The sequence below is a fragment of the Cnephaeus nilssonii genome, assembly GCF_951640355.1.
Source record: "Cnephaeus nilssonii genome assembly, chromosome: 1".
NCBI classification, from domain to species: Eukaryota; Metazoa; Chordata; class Mammalia; order Chiroptera; family Vespertilionidae; genus Cnephaeus; species Cnephaeus nilssonii.
The window spans coordinates 73,305,981-73,324,902 of NC_137072.1; the positions used below are offsets into that span (position 1 = coordinate 73,305,981).

Here is an 18,922-nt window from a genome sequence, read left to right on the forward strand (position 1 = left end):
CTGCCTGCTTGATTGCCCCTAACTGCCCCCCCTGCCAGCCTGATCACCCCCAACTGCCCCCACTGCTGATCTGGTCACCCATCACTGACCCCCCCCCCCCCCCCCCGCCCCTCTGGCCTTATCACCCCCAACTGCCCCCCCCTGCCAGCCTGGTCACCCCTCACTGCCCCCCCTGCTGGCCTGGATGCCCCACGCAGCCTGCTGGTCAGCCGTTTGGTCGTCCCTCGCTAATCCCCTTGCCGGCTTGGTCGCCCCACGCAGACTGCTGTTTGGTTGTTACTGTGAAGGCGTCGTGACCAATTTGCATATTACCTTTTTATTAGTATAGATTATTATTTGTAAAACATTTAGCATTTCAGGATATACTTTGAGAAACTTTGTCTTTGGGTATATTGGGGAATCCTAATTATCAATCAGAAGTGAACTAATTTAGAATCCAAGAAATATAATCCTTATTATACCATATACTCTCAAGTCAATGTCAGAATGAAAGTCATGACTCATTGGGTTATGAAATACTAGTAAATGAAGTGGATCCAGACCAGTATTTGGGAAAATAAACCAAAAACAGGAAACGAATAGAAAATATCAGGGATGTTGCATGTATAAGTACTGAATCATGGAAGTGGTACTTGGTTACAATGGGAAAAACATTTCTTTCTGTGGTCATGGCCAAAAGTGTCTATAAAGTTTCATGAAAGTCACATTATTGTGAGAAAAGATACAGTGATAACAAATGTCTGAACTTTGTAAAATTAACACAAAAAGGACTACTGTAATACCATGGCTAAATATAGTATTTGTTATTACTTAGACTTGGAGAATTTTAGAGCTGAAACTTCTCATAAGGAGAAAACCAAAATAGAGTTTTAGTGACTTGTCAAGGTCAGAGAGCTGTTAGTTGGGCCTAGAACCCACTCTAACATTCTTTTCCTTGTCAATGTAAATTGATATAATGTTTATTTATGGAACATGAGTATTATTTATTTAATGAATAAGGAAGGGAGGCACAAAATCAGCAAATCACTCCTAGATAATAAGTCAATAATAGGTTACAAAAAATGCTGAAGGAAGAAAGTCATTTAGAGATACTTCTGTGCTGGGTCTAATTATAATTACGACTAATAACTAATTAACCTAATCCTCCCTGTTACTAGGTGGGGCCATTCAGTTATCTGGTTTCTCATTTGTACCTGTAAGTGTCCTGTATATATGATTTTGACAAGACAGCAGGTAACACATGAGTGAACACAAGATCTTGCTATTGGAAGTTAAAGATGCAATCCTTAAATAATGAATCAAAGTATAGGAAACCCTCCAAACTTACACTTTAAAGAAAACAAAACAAACAAAAAAGAAGAAGACATGGAACTATGACTTAAGGAAGCACCCCTTAGCAAAACAAACATTAGCTTCTACACATTTCAGGCAGGCTCCTGCAAGACTGCAGTTGATGTCTTAACGACTATGCTTAAATTTGTGCCCATTTACTCCTCTTTTATGATCTTTTTGGGAGGGAGTGTTTGTTAGAAGGTGGTCAGTGGAGGTTGGAGATATGTCTGGTCCTCTTCCATCCCTCTGCTCCCTGGAAAGCACCCTTGGGAGTCCACCCCAGGAAAGTGGACCTGGGTTTGCATTGCGCAAGCTCATCTTCTGTCCCTCCAGCTCAGGATGGTGTCATCTACTCCCTGGAAGCTCCGGCCACACTGGACAGAAATCATTTGATAACTTAATCTTGGTGAGAGGAAGAGACGCTGTGGCCTGTGTACTCTAGTGATAAACAGAAGCAGCCAGTGAGTCAAGGAACAGACAGGGTATCTTTTAAACTTAATATAAACGAATAAAGCAGAAACAAGAACTTAAAGGGGGCGGGGACCACCCCCACCAAATGAGGGAGGCGACTGGTGTCTGGAGGGGAGATAACCACGTTATTAAGACCTGGTGGACCCAGGGGTTCTCTCCGCAGAGGCTTTCCCCTGGCGGGGAGCTCAGTGGAGGTTGGAGGAGGTGCATTTCCTAAAGCCCAGGACCCGTCCTTGGACCCTCCCTCTTCCTATAATTAACTCAACGCCTGTCCGCCAGTCGGGACCGTGGCTCCCCGGGGCTGCCGCCACCCCTCATCCATCTCGGGGGAAGGACACGATCCGGGGTGGTGGGTCGAGCCGGGGGCCACACGAGCCCCCGCGCGGTTGCATACCCTGACCCAGCCTGGGGCCGGCCGCCGGCGCGGTCCTCCCCACTCTTCCGTTCTCCTGCGCCGGCTGCCTCGGGCGCGGGGGCGCGGGGGCGCGGGCTCGGGCCCCGCGTGACGTGGGCGCCGCGGCGGGAGGGGCCGCCCCGGGGGCTCCGGCCGCCTTATTAGCGCCTTGCGGGTCCGCGGGCAGCGAGCAGACGACCGCTTGGCGAGCAACAGGAGCCGGCGTGCGGCCCCACTCCTCCCACCTCCTCCGCCTGCCTCCTCCTCCCTCCGGCTCCTCCCGCCCCCACCTCTGTGTGCGCGGCGGAGTCGCCCTCTCGCTGCCTCTTTTCTCCCGCTCCCGCTCGCTGGTCTCTCTCGCTCATACTTGCCCCTGCTGTGCTCCGGGGGACCCAAGCATTCTCGGCGCTGACCGTAGGGATCCATGGTGCTAGGAAAGCCTAGGGAAAGCCGCGCGGGGCAGAGCTAGCTGGAAGCCCCCGTCCCTTCCCCCTCTCCCGGCGCAGCCCGTGCGGGCGCGCAGCACCTTCTCGCTCCTGCGCTCTGTTTGGGAGGACGGGGTGAGAAGGTGAAGTGGGAAGACTGCAGAGCAGAGGGGGCCAGGCTCAGAGCTCAGATTTCATTTTCATTGAAGCAAAGCACAGAAGATCAGGTTTTTATTTTTTTATATTCTGCTTTTTCATCCCCCCCTTAATTTTTTATTTTTTTTTTAAAGAAACTTATTTTGGGGTGTATGCTCTGGGCATTGGCTTTGCCCAGTAGTTGAAAAGTCAACTCGACTCGTGATGGTTCTCCTGTCACTTTGGTTGATAGCAGCCGCTCTGGTACAGGTTAGGACTTCAGCTGATGGACAAGTAAGTGGAAAATAATGAAAAAACTCAAACCCAACCTTTTCCCGAAAAAGTTCCTCCCCCTCTTTCCCCTCCTCTTCCCTCCTCCCCTCCCACCCTTCCCTGTTATCTGGTGCCTCCAGGAACGGTGTTCTGAGGGCTGGGTGCAGCGCGCGGGGGGCGTTCGGGGGTGGGGGGTTGAGTTGCAGGGGAGGCGAGGGCTCTCGCTCCGGGAGCCCAGGCTGGTCACACCTGGGGCTTCCCCACTTTGCGGCATTCGTAACAATTCTTGGTTACAGACTGCAGCCAGTTCGCATCCTCGCCGGGCCGTCTGGGTTTCCCCTTTCCGGAGGGCGGTCGGGGCGCTTGAATGAAGTTCTGGACGCGGGGTCCAGGATCCCAAGTGCTCTGGTGGCTGCAACCGGAGTCGGGTTCGCGGGGATTTCTCTTCTCACTGACTCACAGCTTTTTTCGGGCAGACAGAAGCGGGGGTTTCAGGAAGTCCTTGGGCCGGACAGGGAGCCATCCAGCAGACACGTGTCCTGGGAGGACTGCGGCGGGGCTGGGGTTTGACAGTTGCGAAGGGGGGCTGGGACGTTTCCTGCCCTGCATTTTCCTGGGCAGAGGCTGGAGGCGCCCGCCGCTGCTCTCCCCTCCCCCTCGGCACAGCTCCTCCTCTTTAAAGCTGAGTGCAGCTCTGTTTCTTTTTGGCCCAGCCCCCACCCTTTGGAGACTCAAGGTGAAGCCCGATGCTCTCCGAAGAGTCCTTAAGGCTCGGCGGGGCGAGCCAAGCTGTTTGTAGTAATTCACATCCTCACAGGGCTGGTGGGGGTTTGGGGGTGCAGAACACGTCTGTGAGGGTTTTTTTTTTTTAGCTTCTCTGGTTTGCCTGGTCTGAACATAGGGTAAAAAGTATGAAATTGCTCATTCTTGACCTCACATCTGATAAACCAGGCCCCCTTTTAGGCTTCTTTACACACGTATAATATATACACTCTCGTTTCTAATCCTGACCCAGTATCTGGAGTTTTCAGAAAAGAACATTGAGTGTCACTATTTAATTTTGCTGATTTCATACATGTTCAGTTAAAATGAAAATGGGCAAACACTTCCCTGCCCCGAATTGTTACTGAATTGGCTCTTACTCAGGGCACAGGAACCTTCTACAAACCCAGGTGCAGCCTGGAGGCACCAATCCGGGTCTCTGGCATCTCCTGATTAGCCAGCTCCTGAAAAGCATTAATGGTAGAAATAAAACGCACGAGGTGATAAGATGAAACCCAGTAACTGTTTCTTTTTCTTACTTTCCCCCCTCCTTTCCAGGCTGGTAATGAAGAAATGGTGCAAATAGGTAAGCCTTGTTCTCAGATGTCATTCTTATCTTAGTAGAAAGTAGGAAATGAAGTAAGCTAAGCAAAATTTTGTTTCTGAAATTTCTCCTGTGGTTAAAAAAAAATAATAATTTATAGTCCGGGAACATTTCTGTTCTTCTCTCCCTCTTTCCGGAGGAGAATCCCACTTTCCTCAAGCTGAGTTATGGTAAAAATTCTCCTGCAGTTGGACTTTTCAAGCATTTTATTACTGTCTTTGGATAAGCCACTGGTAGGTTCTTGGAGGGTGATGTAGGGCTGGAAGAAGAGACGGAGATAAATCAAATCAAATAAACCTGTGTAGCCTTAGGAGGAGCACAGCTGATTAGAGCAGAAGGCAAAGTGTAAGAATGCTACAAAGAAGGGAAAAATGAAGTACCGAGGATGGAAATTTTTCTCTTAAATTTTTTTCCAGCTCTGAATAAACCCTCCAGTGACTTCTCTTATTCCATATGCTTTAAAATGATTACCTACAAATGTGCAAGATACTATTAGTTCTTTTGCAAATAACATCTAAAACCTCAGTATTACCTGATGATGTGGGAATGATTCCCATTTTATGGGTGAGGAGACTGAGGCTCAGAGAGTGTGACTTGAACAGGTCACTCCAAAGTCCATGATCTTTTTGGAACTGTTTATAATAATATATTTGTTCTGAATTCAGAGACTGAAAGTCATCTGGCAAGGAGCCAGGCTCCAGTCAAAGCCTTTTTATACACTTTTAACTTGGGTTACTTTAAAAGATAATTTTTCTTTTTTGGCTGAGTACTAGTCCGTGTAAATTCTGTATTTGTCAAGTGATATTGTAAAGTCATCTTTTAGATGAAAAGTTTTATTGCTATAAGCATAATTACAAGTCATTGACCGTGTACTATGTGCCAGGCAGTGTTAATTGCGTTGTGTACATTATGTCATCTAATTCTCGCAACCACACTATAAATTATGGACACCATTGTGCCTATTTTAGACTCAGAGAAAATGAAGCTTGACAGGCTACATAGTTACCTGCTGTGGTGCATAATGGATAGCTGGAGGGATTCTACACTTGTATACTAATGGGTAGGACCCCAAGATCCAGCCCCAGTGGTAGCTGTATATCTATATGTAGCTGTATACCAGCCTTCCTGCTGAGTGCTTAGCATTGTTGGGACTCTTCCTTAAGTTTAACATCCATAGGAAGAGCAGGACAGAAAAGAGGAGAGTGACTGAGAACTGCATTTAAAATCTGGTGTCTGTGAAGGGACATCTGTCATTTGTGGTTCAAAGCACTCAGCCATCAATATATATCTTTTTAAAGAAGGATTTAAAAAAAACAATCCTCAAACAAGGAGGGAAAAGAAAGCTCTTTTACTTTTATTACTTAGACATTTGATTACTGAAACATCCCAACTTTTTACTATGTAAATTCAAAAGCTCTTTTAAGATTACCCATTCTACCGAAGGAAAAAAGTATATGGCTTTCATTAAATTTTCAGATAGAATCAACATGCTGTCATGTAAGACACTTGGGTTAGACTTTGGGCCAGTCCTTTTGCTAATATAAATTACTTTGGTAGCCCTTGCCTGCAGGGAAGAAAGGAGTACAGGTGTGCTTAATTTTGATAGGAAGGAGATGAGTATCCTGTTAAAAGAGAGGAGGGTCACTCTTAGGTTGTATTGCTGGATATTTACTTCCTTCCAAGTTCCTCAATTTTTTGGGATTTCTTTTATTATCATTTTCAAGTTCAGTGAAGATAAAAATACATTTGGACTCAGGTTTTGTGATAACAGAAGTGTAGCTATCATTTGGTTTGGGGTTATAATCATTTATGTAGCTCTTAAGAGGTATTTAAAAGGCTATTTAAAAATGTTATGTACAATAATAAGGTTATTCTCCCTTGTTCCCATGCATAAAGCATTTGCTAATATGGAGGTTTGAAAAAATGCACACCTCTACATGTAATTAACTTTTTTTTCCAATAATTGATTTTAAAGTGCTCTTATAAAATGATCCAGAGATGCTATTTGATCAGTTATACAACTAGGAAAGACTCATAAGGTTTGTAGAATTAATCAATTTATATTTGTTGCTGTACAAATTGGCTAGAGAAAATACCATGGCTCTGAATAATTTCTGGATAATTTAATGTCTCAGGAAGAGAGCAATGTAAATTAATGACAAGCTGTAAATTATTAGGAAGCTAAATTTTAAAAATATTTTTTTATTGAAGTATAATATGCATGCAGGATAGTGCACATAGTGTATATTTTGCTGATTCTTCATGAAGGTAACACTCCCATGTACCTGGACCAATAAGAAGAACATTACTAGTCTTGTGCCACGTTCATAGCACTATCCCTGTGTGAAGGGTAACCAATGTCTTGACTTCCAACAGGATAGTTATTTTGCCAGGTTTTATTGTGTGTGCTTTCATAAATGGAATCCTACAATATGTACTCTTAAATATCTGGCTTAGGAAACCAATTTTTTTAAAAAAAATATCTGATATGCTTCAAGGCTATAGACTAGAAAGGCTCTTATTTAGGTAGAAAGAAGGCAGTTTGTCATGGGGGCAGGTTAGAATATGTATAGATATATCACCTATGGAGTGTGTCATACGGGCTATTGCTTCTTTCCTTTTCCCTCCACTCAGTGGAAAAAGGCCCTCTTTTTATGTGGGCAAGTATGATTCACTCTAGAGTAAAAGGGGAAAATAGGTTTTGAACTGTGACCCACGTTCTCTGCTTCTTTGTCAACCAGAGAAGAAATACCTACCTATTTACACCAATATATACTCAAATACACCTATATATACTCATATACATTCATACATGCATATGTGAATGTTATGCATTGTGTGTATGTGTGTAAGTGTGTTTCATGAGTCACTAACATACTTCTGTGGCATATCAGGGTGTTCTTTCATTTCTGACGCAGAAGATGGCCTTGGTAGGAGGCCTAGGGTAATTGTGGGCAGGGAGGCTGACTCTGTGACACATGTGGCTTAGAAAATAAACGTAGTTCTGTAGAAACTGGAGCATCTGAAAAAGAATTCTGAGTCTTTTGCTTCATAAGTGACCCTTTAAGCTTACCTGAGCATCTTTAGAGGAAAAATCATTGTGAGGCTTTGGTGTTAAGCTGTCTTCCTTCCCCCACCCCATCTCTTGCAATGGGGCATGTTCATCTTTCTGTGTCCTCTTTCCGCTTCCCAACTCCAAATTCAATTGCATGTCATTCTTACCAAAATAAAGTTGCTAATCATGTACTTTAAATAAATTTACTGAGAATTAAATTTTAATCATTTGCAGGTGCTTATTTGGTTTTCAAGGATTAGTGTGAGTCCCTTTACCTCATCCTTGGCATATAGTAAGCATTTCCTCTACTGTAGACCTCATGAGAGCAAAGACTTTGTCTCAATGACTGCTGTGTCCCCAGTAACACAGGGCTCGGTACCTTGTGGGTCCTCAAATATTTATTGTTCAATGAATGGATCTAGCAAACAGGGTATTATCACATTGGGATGTACCCGGGTTCTGAAATTTCTTAAGTGTGCTTGTTCTGTGTCCCTCTTCAGGTTTAATTGGAAAATGAGGATGGTGACCATGGTTATACAACTCAGTGTTGTCAAGGTTTCTTGTGACCGCTCTTTATACCCCACAAAGATCAGGGACCGAGGCTTACTGGTTTTTAGGCACTTTTTGTGCCTCATAAGTGTTTGGCAAATTGAATTGAATTTGAATGCAGGTTTTGAATGCCCACTAATTTTGCACTAAAGTCTACCTGGGATCATTTGCCCTGTTGCTGGCATTAGGGAAAATAAAATAAACTAAGATTAAAATCTTATCGATCCAGTTTGCGAGCAGCAGTACTAAAAGGTATGGTTTAAAGAAGGGTTACATTTATCCCTTGTAAAATTTAGACTTTTAGCTACCCAAGCCATTATTCTTCCTTGTAGCTACAGATCATGTACTTCACTTGACTAATTTAGCTTCCACCCCTCCAGTGAGCATCATAATGGTTAATGTTACTGCTTTAAGCTTCTTAGATGAAGATATTAATAAATGCAGCATGTTATCTGTCACCAGTAACCTATTATTGCTGTTTATCTGAAGTATTTCTTCCACATATTTTCACTTTTTGCCCTAGTCATTTTACCAAATAATCAGGATATTACTCAGAAATGTTAAGAAATCCCCAAGGTCACCTCTGCTTCCAAAATGATTATCTGTAAAAAGTCTTTACTTGTAGGTAGCCAACCCAAATTACCTTGGAAATCAATTAGGGACCATCCCAAATTGTCCGGTAAAATCATGAATGATTTGAATATGAGGAGTTTGGTTATCCCACTTTGACTGGTTCTGCCATATTGACAGTGATAACGGAGATGAAAATCTAATGCTGCCTCAAAGAGGATTGCCATTATCAGAATTTTAGGAACCCTCTCTCCAGTGTTCCTCTAATAGAGATCAGCTTTTACTCCTAAGCTGTGCTACTTCTATTTTTATAAAATGTGGGCAATTATCCTTTTAATTCATCAGTTTTTGCTCTGATTATAGAAGTTTTGCATGTGCCCATTATAATCGTCTTCTTTAATTTTTCTGTATTTTCCAGATTTTTGACAGTCATCCCAAATAAACTATTGTTACAACTTAGCATATTGTTATTCAGTCTTCCTTTAATACACAGATTGTATGTTTGTATGCCTGTTTTTGTTTTGTTTAATATTTTAGTATAATTTTCCCTATCATTAAAAACTCCTTGTAAACATCATTTTGGTCCCCTCGTACTAAAAAACCTGAATTTATGTATTGTTTTCCTAATTTATTCGTTTTTCTCATGATAATGAATGTTGTCCCACTGTATTGTTCGTAGATAATTTCCTGCTTCTCAAATGACTACTTTAGGAGAGAGTCTTAGAAGCTGATGACCAAGTAAAGCCAAGTTAACATGATACATTTTAACAAATGGCTGTAGAAAAAGTTTGTGTGACCTGAACTCCCACTAGCAATATACTAGGAAAGTGTTGATTTAAAAAAAATATTAATTCTAAATTTGTTTTGTCTCCATTCTTCTTGACATTTGAGTATGATTTTTAAATATTTGGTTATATAATCTCTGAAAGATGGAATGAATTAATCATTTTTTTCTAGTTATCAAGTAATCAAAATATGGACAATTATATTATAAAAAAGTTTTGTTATTTTATTTATACTATGACAAGATTCATCCACATCATGGGATAGAATTTGAGAGTTGTATACTCTTTAGAATAGATAGGAAAGCGTGGGAAGATATTCTAGCTTTGGAATCTCTGTTCCCACATGTAATTGATCCATCCTAATTTTCCAAATACGTTTACATGACTTTGCTGACTAACTGTAAATCCCTAGGAGAGATTTTGTGGTAAAATGTCAGTCTCCTGTTTATAAAAATGATTGCCACAAATTCAGCATGATGAATCTTTTTGGAATTTGGAACAAATTGTGAGCAGCATGAAATAGTCTATCTTATTCTTGAAGTGACTGATTAAAAAAAATATTTAGGAAACCTTATAGAAAGTAAATAGAATTAAATCTACGAATCTTCAAATATTGTGGTCTTAGATATTAAATTACATTTCCTGCAATTTTCATATATAGTATGTATCTTTTCATATGCACACAAAAATAAAAAGAATGATTGAAATTATTATTCATGTGATTTGAATTCTGTGTCTTTTATATGTAAAAAATTCTCTCATTTACATGTCGAGTCCATACCTCAATCTTAAATCTAACCAGTATATCCAGTAGAGTACCTATTAACATTCATCTCCTTTCCTCCATCAGATGGTCAGGGCACAGACTACTCACAATGTGGTTTAAAACCCTGACTCTGCCACTTTCCTGCTGATGACTTTAACCTCTCAAAGCATCACTTTTTTGTATGTAACATATGCATACTACTGCTGCTTAGTTCATACAGTTGTAAAGGACTCATACAATTCTGATACATGGAAAGCAAACTATAATAATAGTTATTATTAGTAGTATGTCTTAGTCTTGTGTTTTTTTTAAAAACTTTTAGTCAAGGAGAGCCACATCATTCTAACCCCTACATTTTTGACAGGTCTACCTGGCACTATGAGTTTCCAGAAACTACTTTTCTGTGCCATGGACTTGTAAACTATCCATCCACTCAGCTCACCATATGGCAGCTCTTTGAGAGTTCTATTTCCATGTATTATCTTTAAGCTGATAATGAGGCAATGCTTCATTCATAGGGATCTAGCAGGAGAGGGAGGGAGTTGAGTAAGGAGTGGTACAAAAACAGCTATTTCAAACTGGAGGCCCGGTGCATGAAACTTGTGCACCGGGGGTGGGGGGGGGGGCAGATGTCCCTCAGCCCGGTCTGCACCTTCTCGCAGTCTGGGACCCCTCTGGGGATGTCCAACTGCCGGTAGGCGGACATCCCTCTCACAGTCCGGGACCCTTCACTCCTTACCGCCCGCCTGCTCGCTGCTCCTTACTGCTCAGCTCGCTGCTCCTTAGTGCTGCTGCGGAGGCGGGAGAGGCTTCCGCCACTGAAGCTGTGCTCGCCAGCTGTGAGCCCGGCTTCTGGCTGAGCAGCGCTCTCCCTGTGGGAGCACACTGACCAAAGCTTCTGCATTGAGTGCCTGCCCCCTGGTGGTCAGTGCGTATCATAGCGACCGGTTGTTCTGGTCGTTCTGTTATAACAGTTGCTTAGGCTTTTATTATATAGATTAGAGGCCTGGTGCATGAAATTCGTGCACGGGGGGAGTTGTCCCTCAGCCCAGCCTGCACCCTCTCTAATCTGGGATCCCTTGAGGGATGTCCGACTGCCCGTTTAGGCCCGATCGGGCCTAAACGGGCAGTCGGACATCCCTCTCACAATCCAGGACTGCTGGCTCCCAACTGCTCACCTGCCTGCCTTCCTGATTGCCCCTAACCGCTTCTGCCTGCCAGCCTGATCACCCCATAACCACTCCCCTGCCAGCCTGATTGATGGCTAACTGCTCCCCTGCCAGCCTGTTTGCCCCTAACTGCCCTCCCCTGCAGGCCTGGTCACCCCTAACTGCCCTCCCCTGCAGGCCTGGTCCCTCCCAACGGCTCTCCCCTGCAGGCCTGGGTCCCTCCCAACTGCCCTTCTCTGTAGGCCTGGTCGCCCCCGACTTCCCTCTGCCGGCCTGGTCACCCCTAACTGCCCTCCTCTGCAGGCTTGATCGCTCTCAACTGCCATCCCTTGCAGTCCTGGTCCCTCCCAAATGCCCTCCCCTGCTGGCCTGATCACCCACAACTGCCCTCCCTTGCAGGCCTGGTCCCTCCCAACTGCGCTCCCGTGGTGGCCATCTTGTGTCCACATGGGGGCAGGATCTTTGACCACATGGGGGCAGCCATCTTGTGTGTTGGAGTGATGGTCAATCTGCATGTTACTCTTTTATTAGATAGGATAGAGGCCTGGTGCATGGGTGGGGGCTGGCTGGTTGCCCTGAAGGGTGTCCCAGATCAGGGTGGGGGTTCCCTTGGGGCATGGGGCGGCCTGGGTGAAGGGCCTGTGGTGGTTTGCAGGCCGGCCACGCCCCCTCGTGACTCAAGCGGAGGCCCTGGTATCTGGAATTTTATTTATCTTCTACAATTGAAACTTTGTAGCCTGGAGTGAAGTCAAGCCTCCTGCTTGCTCTGTGAAGGCAGCCATTTCTGTTGGAATTTATTGATCTTCTGTAATTGAAACTTTGTAGCCTTAAGCAGAGGCCTGGGCCAGCCAGGGTATGTGGAAAGCTTGGCTTCCTCCATTGCCGGGGGCAACCCTAGTCTCCTGCTCTCTCCAGCTCCATGGCTGCCGCCATTTCTGTTGAGATTTATCTTCTATAATTGAAACTTTGTAGCCTGGGGTGGAGGCCTGGGCCGGCCAGGGTGTGCGGAAAGCTTGGCTTCCTCCATCGCTGGGGAAACCCAAGCCTCCCTCCTGCTCTCCGTGGCCACAGCCATCTTGGTTGGGGTTAATTTGCATACTGGCTCCTGATTGGCTGGTGGGCGTGGCTGGTGGACATGGCTTGTGGGTGTAGCGGAGTGATGGTTAATTTGCATATTACTCTTTTATTAGATAGGATAATTCCACCCCACCTAAATTGTGTATACCAGACACAATTCTTTCTCTTTTTCTCACCATATTTATTGAAACTTCTTCTTTCCATTTCATTGAGAGAAAATTCTTATATTAATTATGACTCCTTTGAATGCAAGTAACAGGAACTAAGTTGACACTGGTTAAGGAAAAAAAATTGATCAGGTAATCAAAATCAGGTATAGCTGGATCTGAGAGCTCAGAATGATCTCTGGAATCTCTGTCTTAATCTTTCAATCTCTCTCTCCCCCTCCTTTACTCTATCCCTCCCTCCTTTCTCATTTTTTCTATGTGTTTGCTTTATCTCTCTAAGATTTCAGTGTCTGCACCCTCCTCCCCTCAACCTTACCTCCCAAATAGTGCCAAATACTGTCATCAGCATCTCTAGGCTATCATTCTACCTTTCACCCCACTAGACAGAACACTGCTTTTTTGACAGCTCCAGGAAAATTCCTCGTAGGGCTTTTATTGGCTATCTAGCTTGAGTCATAAGCTTATCCTTGAACTATTCACTGAGGTCAGGAATGCAGTGTTCTGATTGGCCTCAGTTGAGATATTTCACCCTTGACTTACAAGGACTAAGTGTGGAGTGTGGGATGGTTCACCTGAGGGAAAATTGGCACTGAGTGTGGGACAGATGCTAGGGTGGCACACATGTACAGTAGTGCCACAGATGTGAGGACTTCCCAGCACATTGCAAGGGAACTGGTTGCTGCAGTAGGCAGAATAATGGCTCTAACGATGTCCACTTCTGAATCCTTGGAACCTGTGAATATTTTGTGTTACATGGCAAAGAGGAATTAAGTTTGCAATGGAATTAAGGTTGCTAATCAATTGATTTTAAAATAGAGAGATTATCCTGGATTATCCAGAGGGGCAGCACTTATAAATGGAAGAGATAGGTGAAAGAGAGATAATAGCATAAGAAAGATGGGTGGATGTTGCTGGTTTTTGAAGATGGAGGAAAGGGTCCATGAGCCAGGAAAATGCAAGGCAGCCTCTGGGAGTTGAAAAAGTCAAGAAAACGGATCACTCCTAGAGCTTCTGGAAGAAATACAGCCCCACTGACACCTTGATTTTAGCCCTGTGTGACTAATTTCAGACTTGGTATCTCCTAGAACTATAGCATAACAAATTCATGTTGTTTTAAGCCACCAAGTTTGTGGCAATATGTTATAGCAGCGACAGGACACTAATCCAGTGGCCTTGTGGACTATCCCAGTTTCTCATACTTTTGTTAAACCATGAGCCCGGGTGTCTTAGATTTGGAAAATATAATTACCACAAGTAATGTTTCAGTGAAAGTCTTTAAAAATGCTATCCACATTTCTTATCTGTCATATTTTCCCCAGCCTTTGGCCCTGAAGATGGATGCTGATTTTCCTGGCTTTAAATTCTAGACTCAAATTAAATTAGCCTTTAAAAGTATTATCTATCAACAAATTGTAAGATGTGTGAGAAATACTAATTTTTAGAATGCCCAATATAGCTCTCGAGTCTGCAAAAACTTGCAATGATGATAAGTACAGCCAGTAGAAGTGCTTTTAAAACTAAAATTGGAATGTTAAAATTTTGGCATTTGGGCCTCACAAAAATAATTCTCCTCTACTTATTATTCTGTTATTGATTATTTGATTATATTAAGATGTAGCAAAAAAGGAAAACTCAGATGTGTTTTTGTTTAAATAACATTTTTCTTCAGGCTTTTTTTTTTTTTTTAAATTTTCCTAAAAGATCTCTTACCTGATTTCATGTTCTAAGGAATGGTAAAGAATGTGCTGTTCTTTCCTAAATGACTCTCTTGAACATAAACATTGTGCAATTGCAACAAATATTTATGAAAAAGCCAGTTTAAAAAAAAATGAGAAGAATTTTTAAGTGTACAACTATTTGTTCTTTCTTAATAAGTAAGAAGAACCTCCCCCCTCCCCCCAACATCTTTTCATTTTTTCCCTCAAATATTTGATAAAAACTCTTGGACTATGAAAATGGGTTTGCAATTAAAATAAAAGACATCAAAGTTTCTCTGCCCAGAGGAGATAAAGTGAGGACAAAGAATTTGGCCCTGTTCATAAGTTCAGCATGTGTCACAATTAATTTTTAATTGCCTTTGAGAGAAGATGTGTCTCCTTCTCTGATGGTGTTTACAGCCTTAGTAAACCCTTTGGCGGGTGGTGTACTTTTTAAGGTCCACTTTTCACCGGATTCACATCTTTCCTGGAGCAGCTGGCTCCTGTCATTTCTGATGAAAGTCATTCTCTTTCCTTTGGCTCGGGATTTGGAAATGTTGTTGTTGGAGCTACTTTTTTAGCAGATCTTGAAAATACTTACTTGATTTCATTCTTGTGGCCAGATTGTTGCATGCTGACAATTTATACCTGATAAAGGAAATTGCCTGTGTGAACTGCCTTTTTATAATAGAGCAATCAGCCGATTCTTGGGAGAGAATCCCAGTCTCTGGGTTGGGTAATGGAGCCTGGGTTGTGACATCATCCTGGACGTCAGGCCCTGGACGTGGAGCTTAAGGTCTCTTCTAACCGCATCAGAAACATAAACTGGGGTGGGGTATAGTGGAGAGAGAGGCCCCCTAGGGGGGCTGGGTCATGGAAGGAATCTGAAACTGACTTCCTTCTTCTGTAGCTCGAGCTAGAGGATGATGGTGATGGTGATATAACATCAGCTAATTTTTCATTTATTGAAATGTTCTTAGATAGGGCAAGCCTTACCTCACTGAATTCCCATTATTATCCCCAATTTACAGATAAACTCTCTGAGCCTTGATTTTCATAATTTGCTTGCAGGATGCCAAAGAGTTTATCAGCTTAAAACCAACCAGAATGCAACACGGTGCTTTCTGACTCCAGACCTGTAGTGTTCAACCATCTTACCATCCCTCCTTCCTTGCCTTGGGTTAAAGCCACATTACCTCAGTCACATTATTCCAATAATCTGTGTGCCTGGGGTGCTTTGGTCTTAATTAGACCGGCTAAAACTTGCTGTGATATATGGGAGCTTTGTACTGCAATCACTCCAGGTCCTAGCAGTGTAGATTGTACTGCTGAGCACTTTTGATCTCTTACTGTTCCACAGTGAGGTCTTGGAAATGCCCTGGGGACATCTAGTCTCCCTAGGAGATATCTGTGTATCATTCTACAGCAGACTTAGAAAGATACCAAACAGCATGCCCTCAGTTTTGAGCATAGGTGACTGAATGTGTGAAGGAGTTAAGAGGATCCCAAAGCATGGACCACAGTGTCAGACTGTGAGAGCACTCCCTTCCAAGAATTCCCACTTCCAAAAATAATCATTGATTTTTTTTTTCTTCCTCCCAAAGACTCATGTACACTGGGAACACTACAGTTAAGATGCCACATGTCTGCCCCAAAGAGCTTAAAATCTCTCTAAGGACAAGACATAAGCGTGTAACTTTTCTTCTGTAGAGATTTTTATAACTTTTATGCAAACAGTGCATGACAGGGAGAACTAGGGAGCTCAGACCAGGAGGGCTGTATTTTGGACAAGCCAGCTGGGAAGATTTTTTAGAAAAGATGGGGCTTGAAATAGGCCATGGGGGCTGGGTTGAATTTGCATAGATCAGTGGTCGGCAAACTGCAGCTCGCGAGCCACATGAGGCTCTTTGGCCCCTTGAGTTTTTAGCAAAGGCCAGCTTAGGAGTACCCTAATTAAGTTAATAACAATGTACCTACCTTTATAGTTTAAGTTTAAAACATTTGGCTCTCAAAAGAAATTTCAATCGTTGTACTGTTGATATTTGGCTCTGTTGACCAATGAGTTTGCCGACCACTGGCAGAGATAAAGAGAAAGCAGCAGTTCTTCGCCCCTGGGTGGGACAGTAGAGCAGAACTGTGAAGGCAGGCATGATTTAGCCGGGTCTGGTGAGAGCATTAGAATGTTTTGATAGGCTAATATGAGAGATGTGCTGGAAAGAACTTAGGGACAGTGCAGAGATCCTTAAATATGAAAGTTTTTTGATTTGCTTAAGTTACCTATTTTTTGAGTTTCACTTTCTTACTTGTAAAGTCAGAGGATTTGATTAATGGCCTTTCGAGCAATGTTTAGATCTAACATGAAAAATATACAGTATATCAATTTTCTGAATCTATTTTATCCTGAAGTATTGATGAACCAGGGAAACTATTCAGAGAAATAACATAGTAATATTAACACTTAATATTTATTGAACACTTACTATGTGCCAAACAGTGTTCTAAGCATTTTGGATTAGGCCACTTAATTTTTACAACAATCCTATGAATTACATACTTTTACTCTCATTTTTACAGATGAGTACTGACATAAAAGTCTTGTGGCCAAAATCAGAAAGGTAATAAGTGGTAGAACATAGACATTTTATTGTTTATTTATTTTTTAAAATATATATATTTTTATTTTTTGCCCTGGCTAATATGGCTCTGTTGGTTGGGCATCATCCTGTGCACCAAAAGGTTGTTGATTCAATTCCAGGGCACATGCCTGGGTTGCAGGCTCTATCTATGGTGGAGGGCATGCAAGAGTCAGCCTACCAATGTTTCTCACATTGATGTTTCTCTTTCTCCTTCTCCCTTTCTCTCTAAAAAAAATCAATAAAACTCTTTAAAATGTATTTTTTTAATTACAGTTGACATACAATATTCTATTAGTGTCAGAGGTACAACATAGTGCTCAGACATTTATATAAGTTATGAAGTTTGCACCTTGATAAATCTAGTACCATCTGACACCATACACAGTTACTACAGTATTATTGGCTATATTACCTATGCCATACTTTACATCCCCGTGACTGTTTTGTAACTACCAATTTGTACTTCTTAATTCCTTTCCCTTTTTCACCCATTTCCCAACATCCCTCCAATCTGCAAACCATCAGAATGTTCTCTATAACTATGAGTTTGTTTTTATTTGTTTTTTCATTTGGTTTTTAAACTCCACATATAAGTAAAATTACAGATATTTCTCTTTCTCTTTCTGACTTATTTCACTTAGTACAATACCCTTTAGGTCCATCCATGTTACAGAGGGAAAGATTTCATTCTTTTGTATGGCTGAGTCACACTTCATTGTATATATGCACTATTTCTTCTTTATCCATTCTTCCATGGATGGATAAATAGGATGCTTCCATATCTTGGCTATTATAATTAATGCTGCAAGGAACATAGGAATGCATATCTTTTGGCTTTTTTTTTTTTTAATAAACAACCAGAAACGGAATTGCTGGGTCTTTTTTATGTCTTTTATAGCCTTTGATTATTTAGAGTCTATTTCTTCTGATATAGATATTAATATCCTAGATTTTTTTTTTGCTGTTGTTTCCATTTTCATGAAATATCTTTTTCCATCCCTTTACTTTCAGTATGTATTGTCTTTTGATCTGAAGTGAGTCTCGTGTAGACAACATATGTAATGGTCTTATTTTCTTAGCCATCCTGTGTATTTTGTTTGGAGCATTTACTTATATTTAAAATAATTATTGCTAGGTATGTAGTTATTGTCATTTTATTTATATTTTATATTTTAAGTTTTTTCTTCTTCTTAAAGAAGTCCCTTTAACATTTCTTATGATACTGGTCTGGTGGTGATGAAGTTCTTTATCTTTTTCTTGTCTGGGAAGCTCTTTCTCTCTTCCTCAATTCTAAATGATAGCCTTGTTGGATAGAGTAATCTTGATTATAGGTCCTTCTTTTCATCACTTTGAATATTTAGTGTATTAAGGGAACTCCCTTGTAGGTAATTGCTTTTCTCTTTCTGCTTTTAACACATTGTGGGCGATCACAAGCATTCTCATGTTTTCATATTACACAGTGTTTACATAAATGTTAAAGGCATGCCTTAAAATTAAATACCCATTGCATTTTGAAGTTATTTATTACATGTTCTTACAAGCTAATATATTTTTAAAGTATGATACTTTGTAAAACATTTTTTGTACTCGTTCAATAGAAAGTTATCGGGCCACTGGGTAAAGCTAGCAATAAAACTACTGGTGTGCAATGTGTTAAGATTCTCTTTTTGTCTTTAACCTTTGGCATTTTAATTATGATGTGTCTTGGTGTGGGCTTCTTTGGATTCATCTTGTTTGGGACTCTCTCTGCTTCCTGGATTTGTATGTCTATTTCCTTCAACAGGTTAGGGAAGTTTTCAGTCATTATTTCTTTAAATAGGTTTTCAATTTCTTGCTGTCTCTCTTCTTCTTTTGTCCAGAGGCCCCTTAATCCTCATTTTTTTTCTTATTGCTGTTTGGATTGTGTTTTCTGTTACCTTATTTTCCAAATTGCCAACTCAGTCCTCTACTTCATCTAGTCTACTATTGAGTCCCTAATGTATGCTTCATTTTAGTTATTGTATTCTTCATTTCTGACTGGTTCATTTTTATGTTCTCTATCTCCTTTTTTTATGC

At 41.8% G+C, this 18,922-nt stretch overlaps 1 protein-coding gene across 2 annotated transcripts in view; it reads left to right on the top strand.

Annotated features, from left to right (window-relative positions):
- Window positions 1-2,380: 2,380 nt before the first annotated feature.
- Window positions 2,381-18,922, top strand: part of ADAMTS3 (ADAM metallopeptidase with thrombospondin type 1 motif 3) — a 238,617-nt gene continuing 222,075 nt past the window's right edge. For both annotated transcript variants that reach the window (XM_079769488.1, XM_079769486.1), the window contains exons 1-2: window positions 2,381-3,051; window positions 4,351-4,378. In XM_079769488.1, coding sequence (XP_079625614.1) covers window positions 2,983-3,051; window positions 4,351-4,378 — 97 coding nt within the window. In that variant the 5' untranslated portion in view covers window positions 2,381-2,982. The remainder of the gene's footprint in view (window positions 3,052-4,350; window positions 4,379-18,922) is intronic.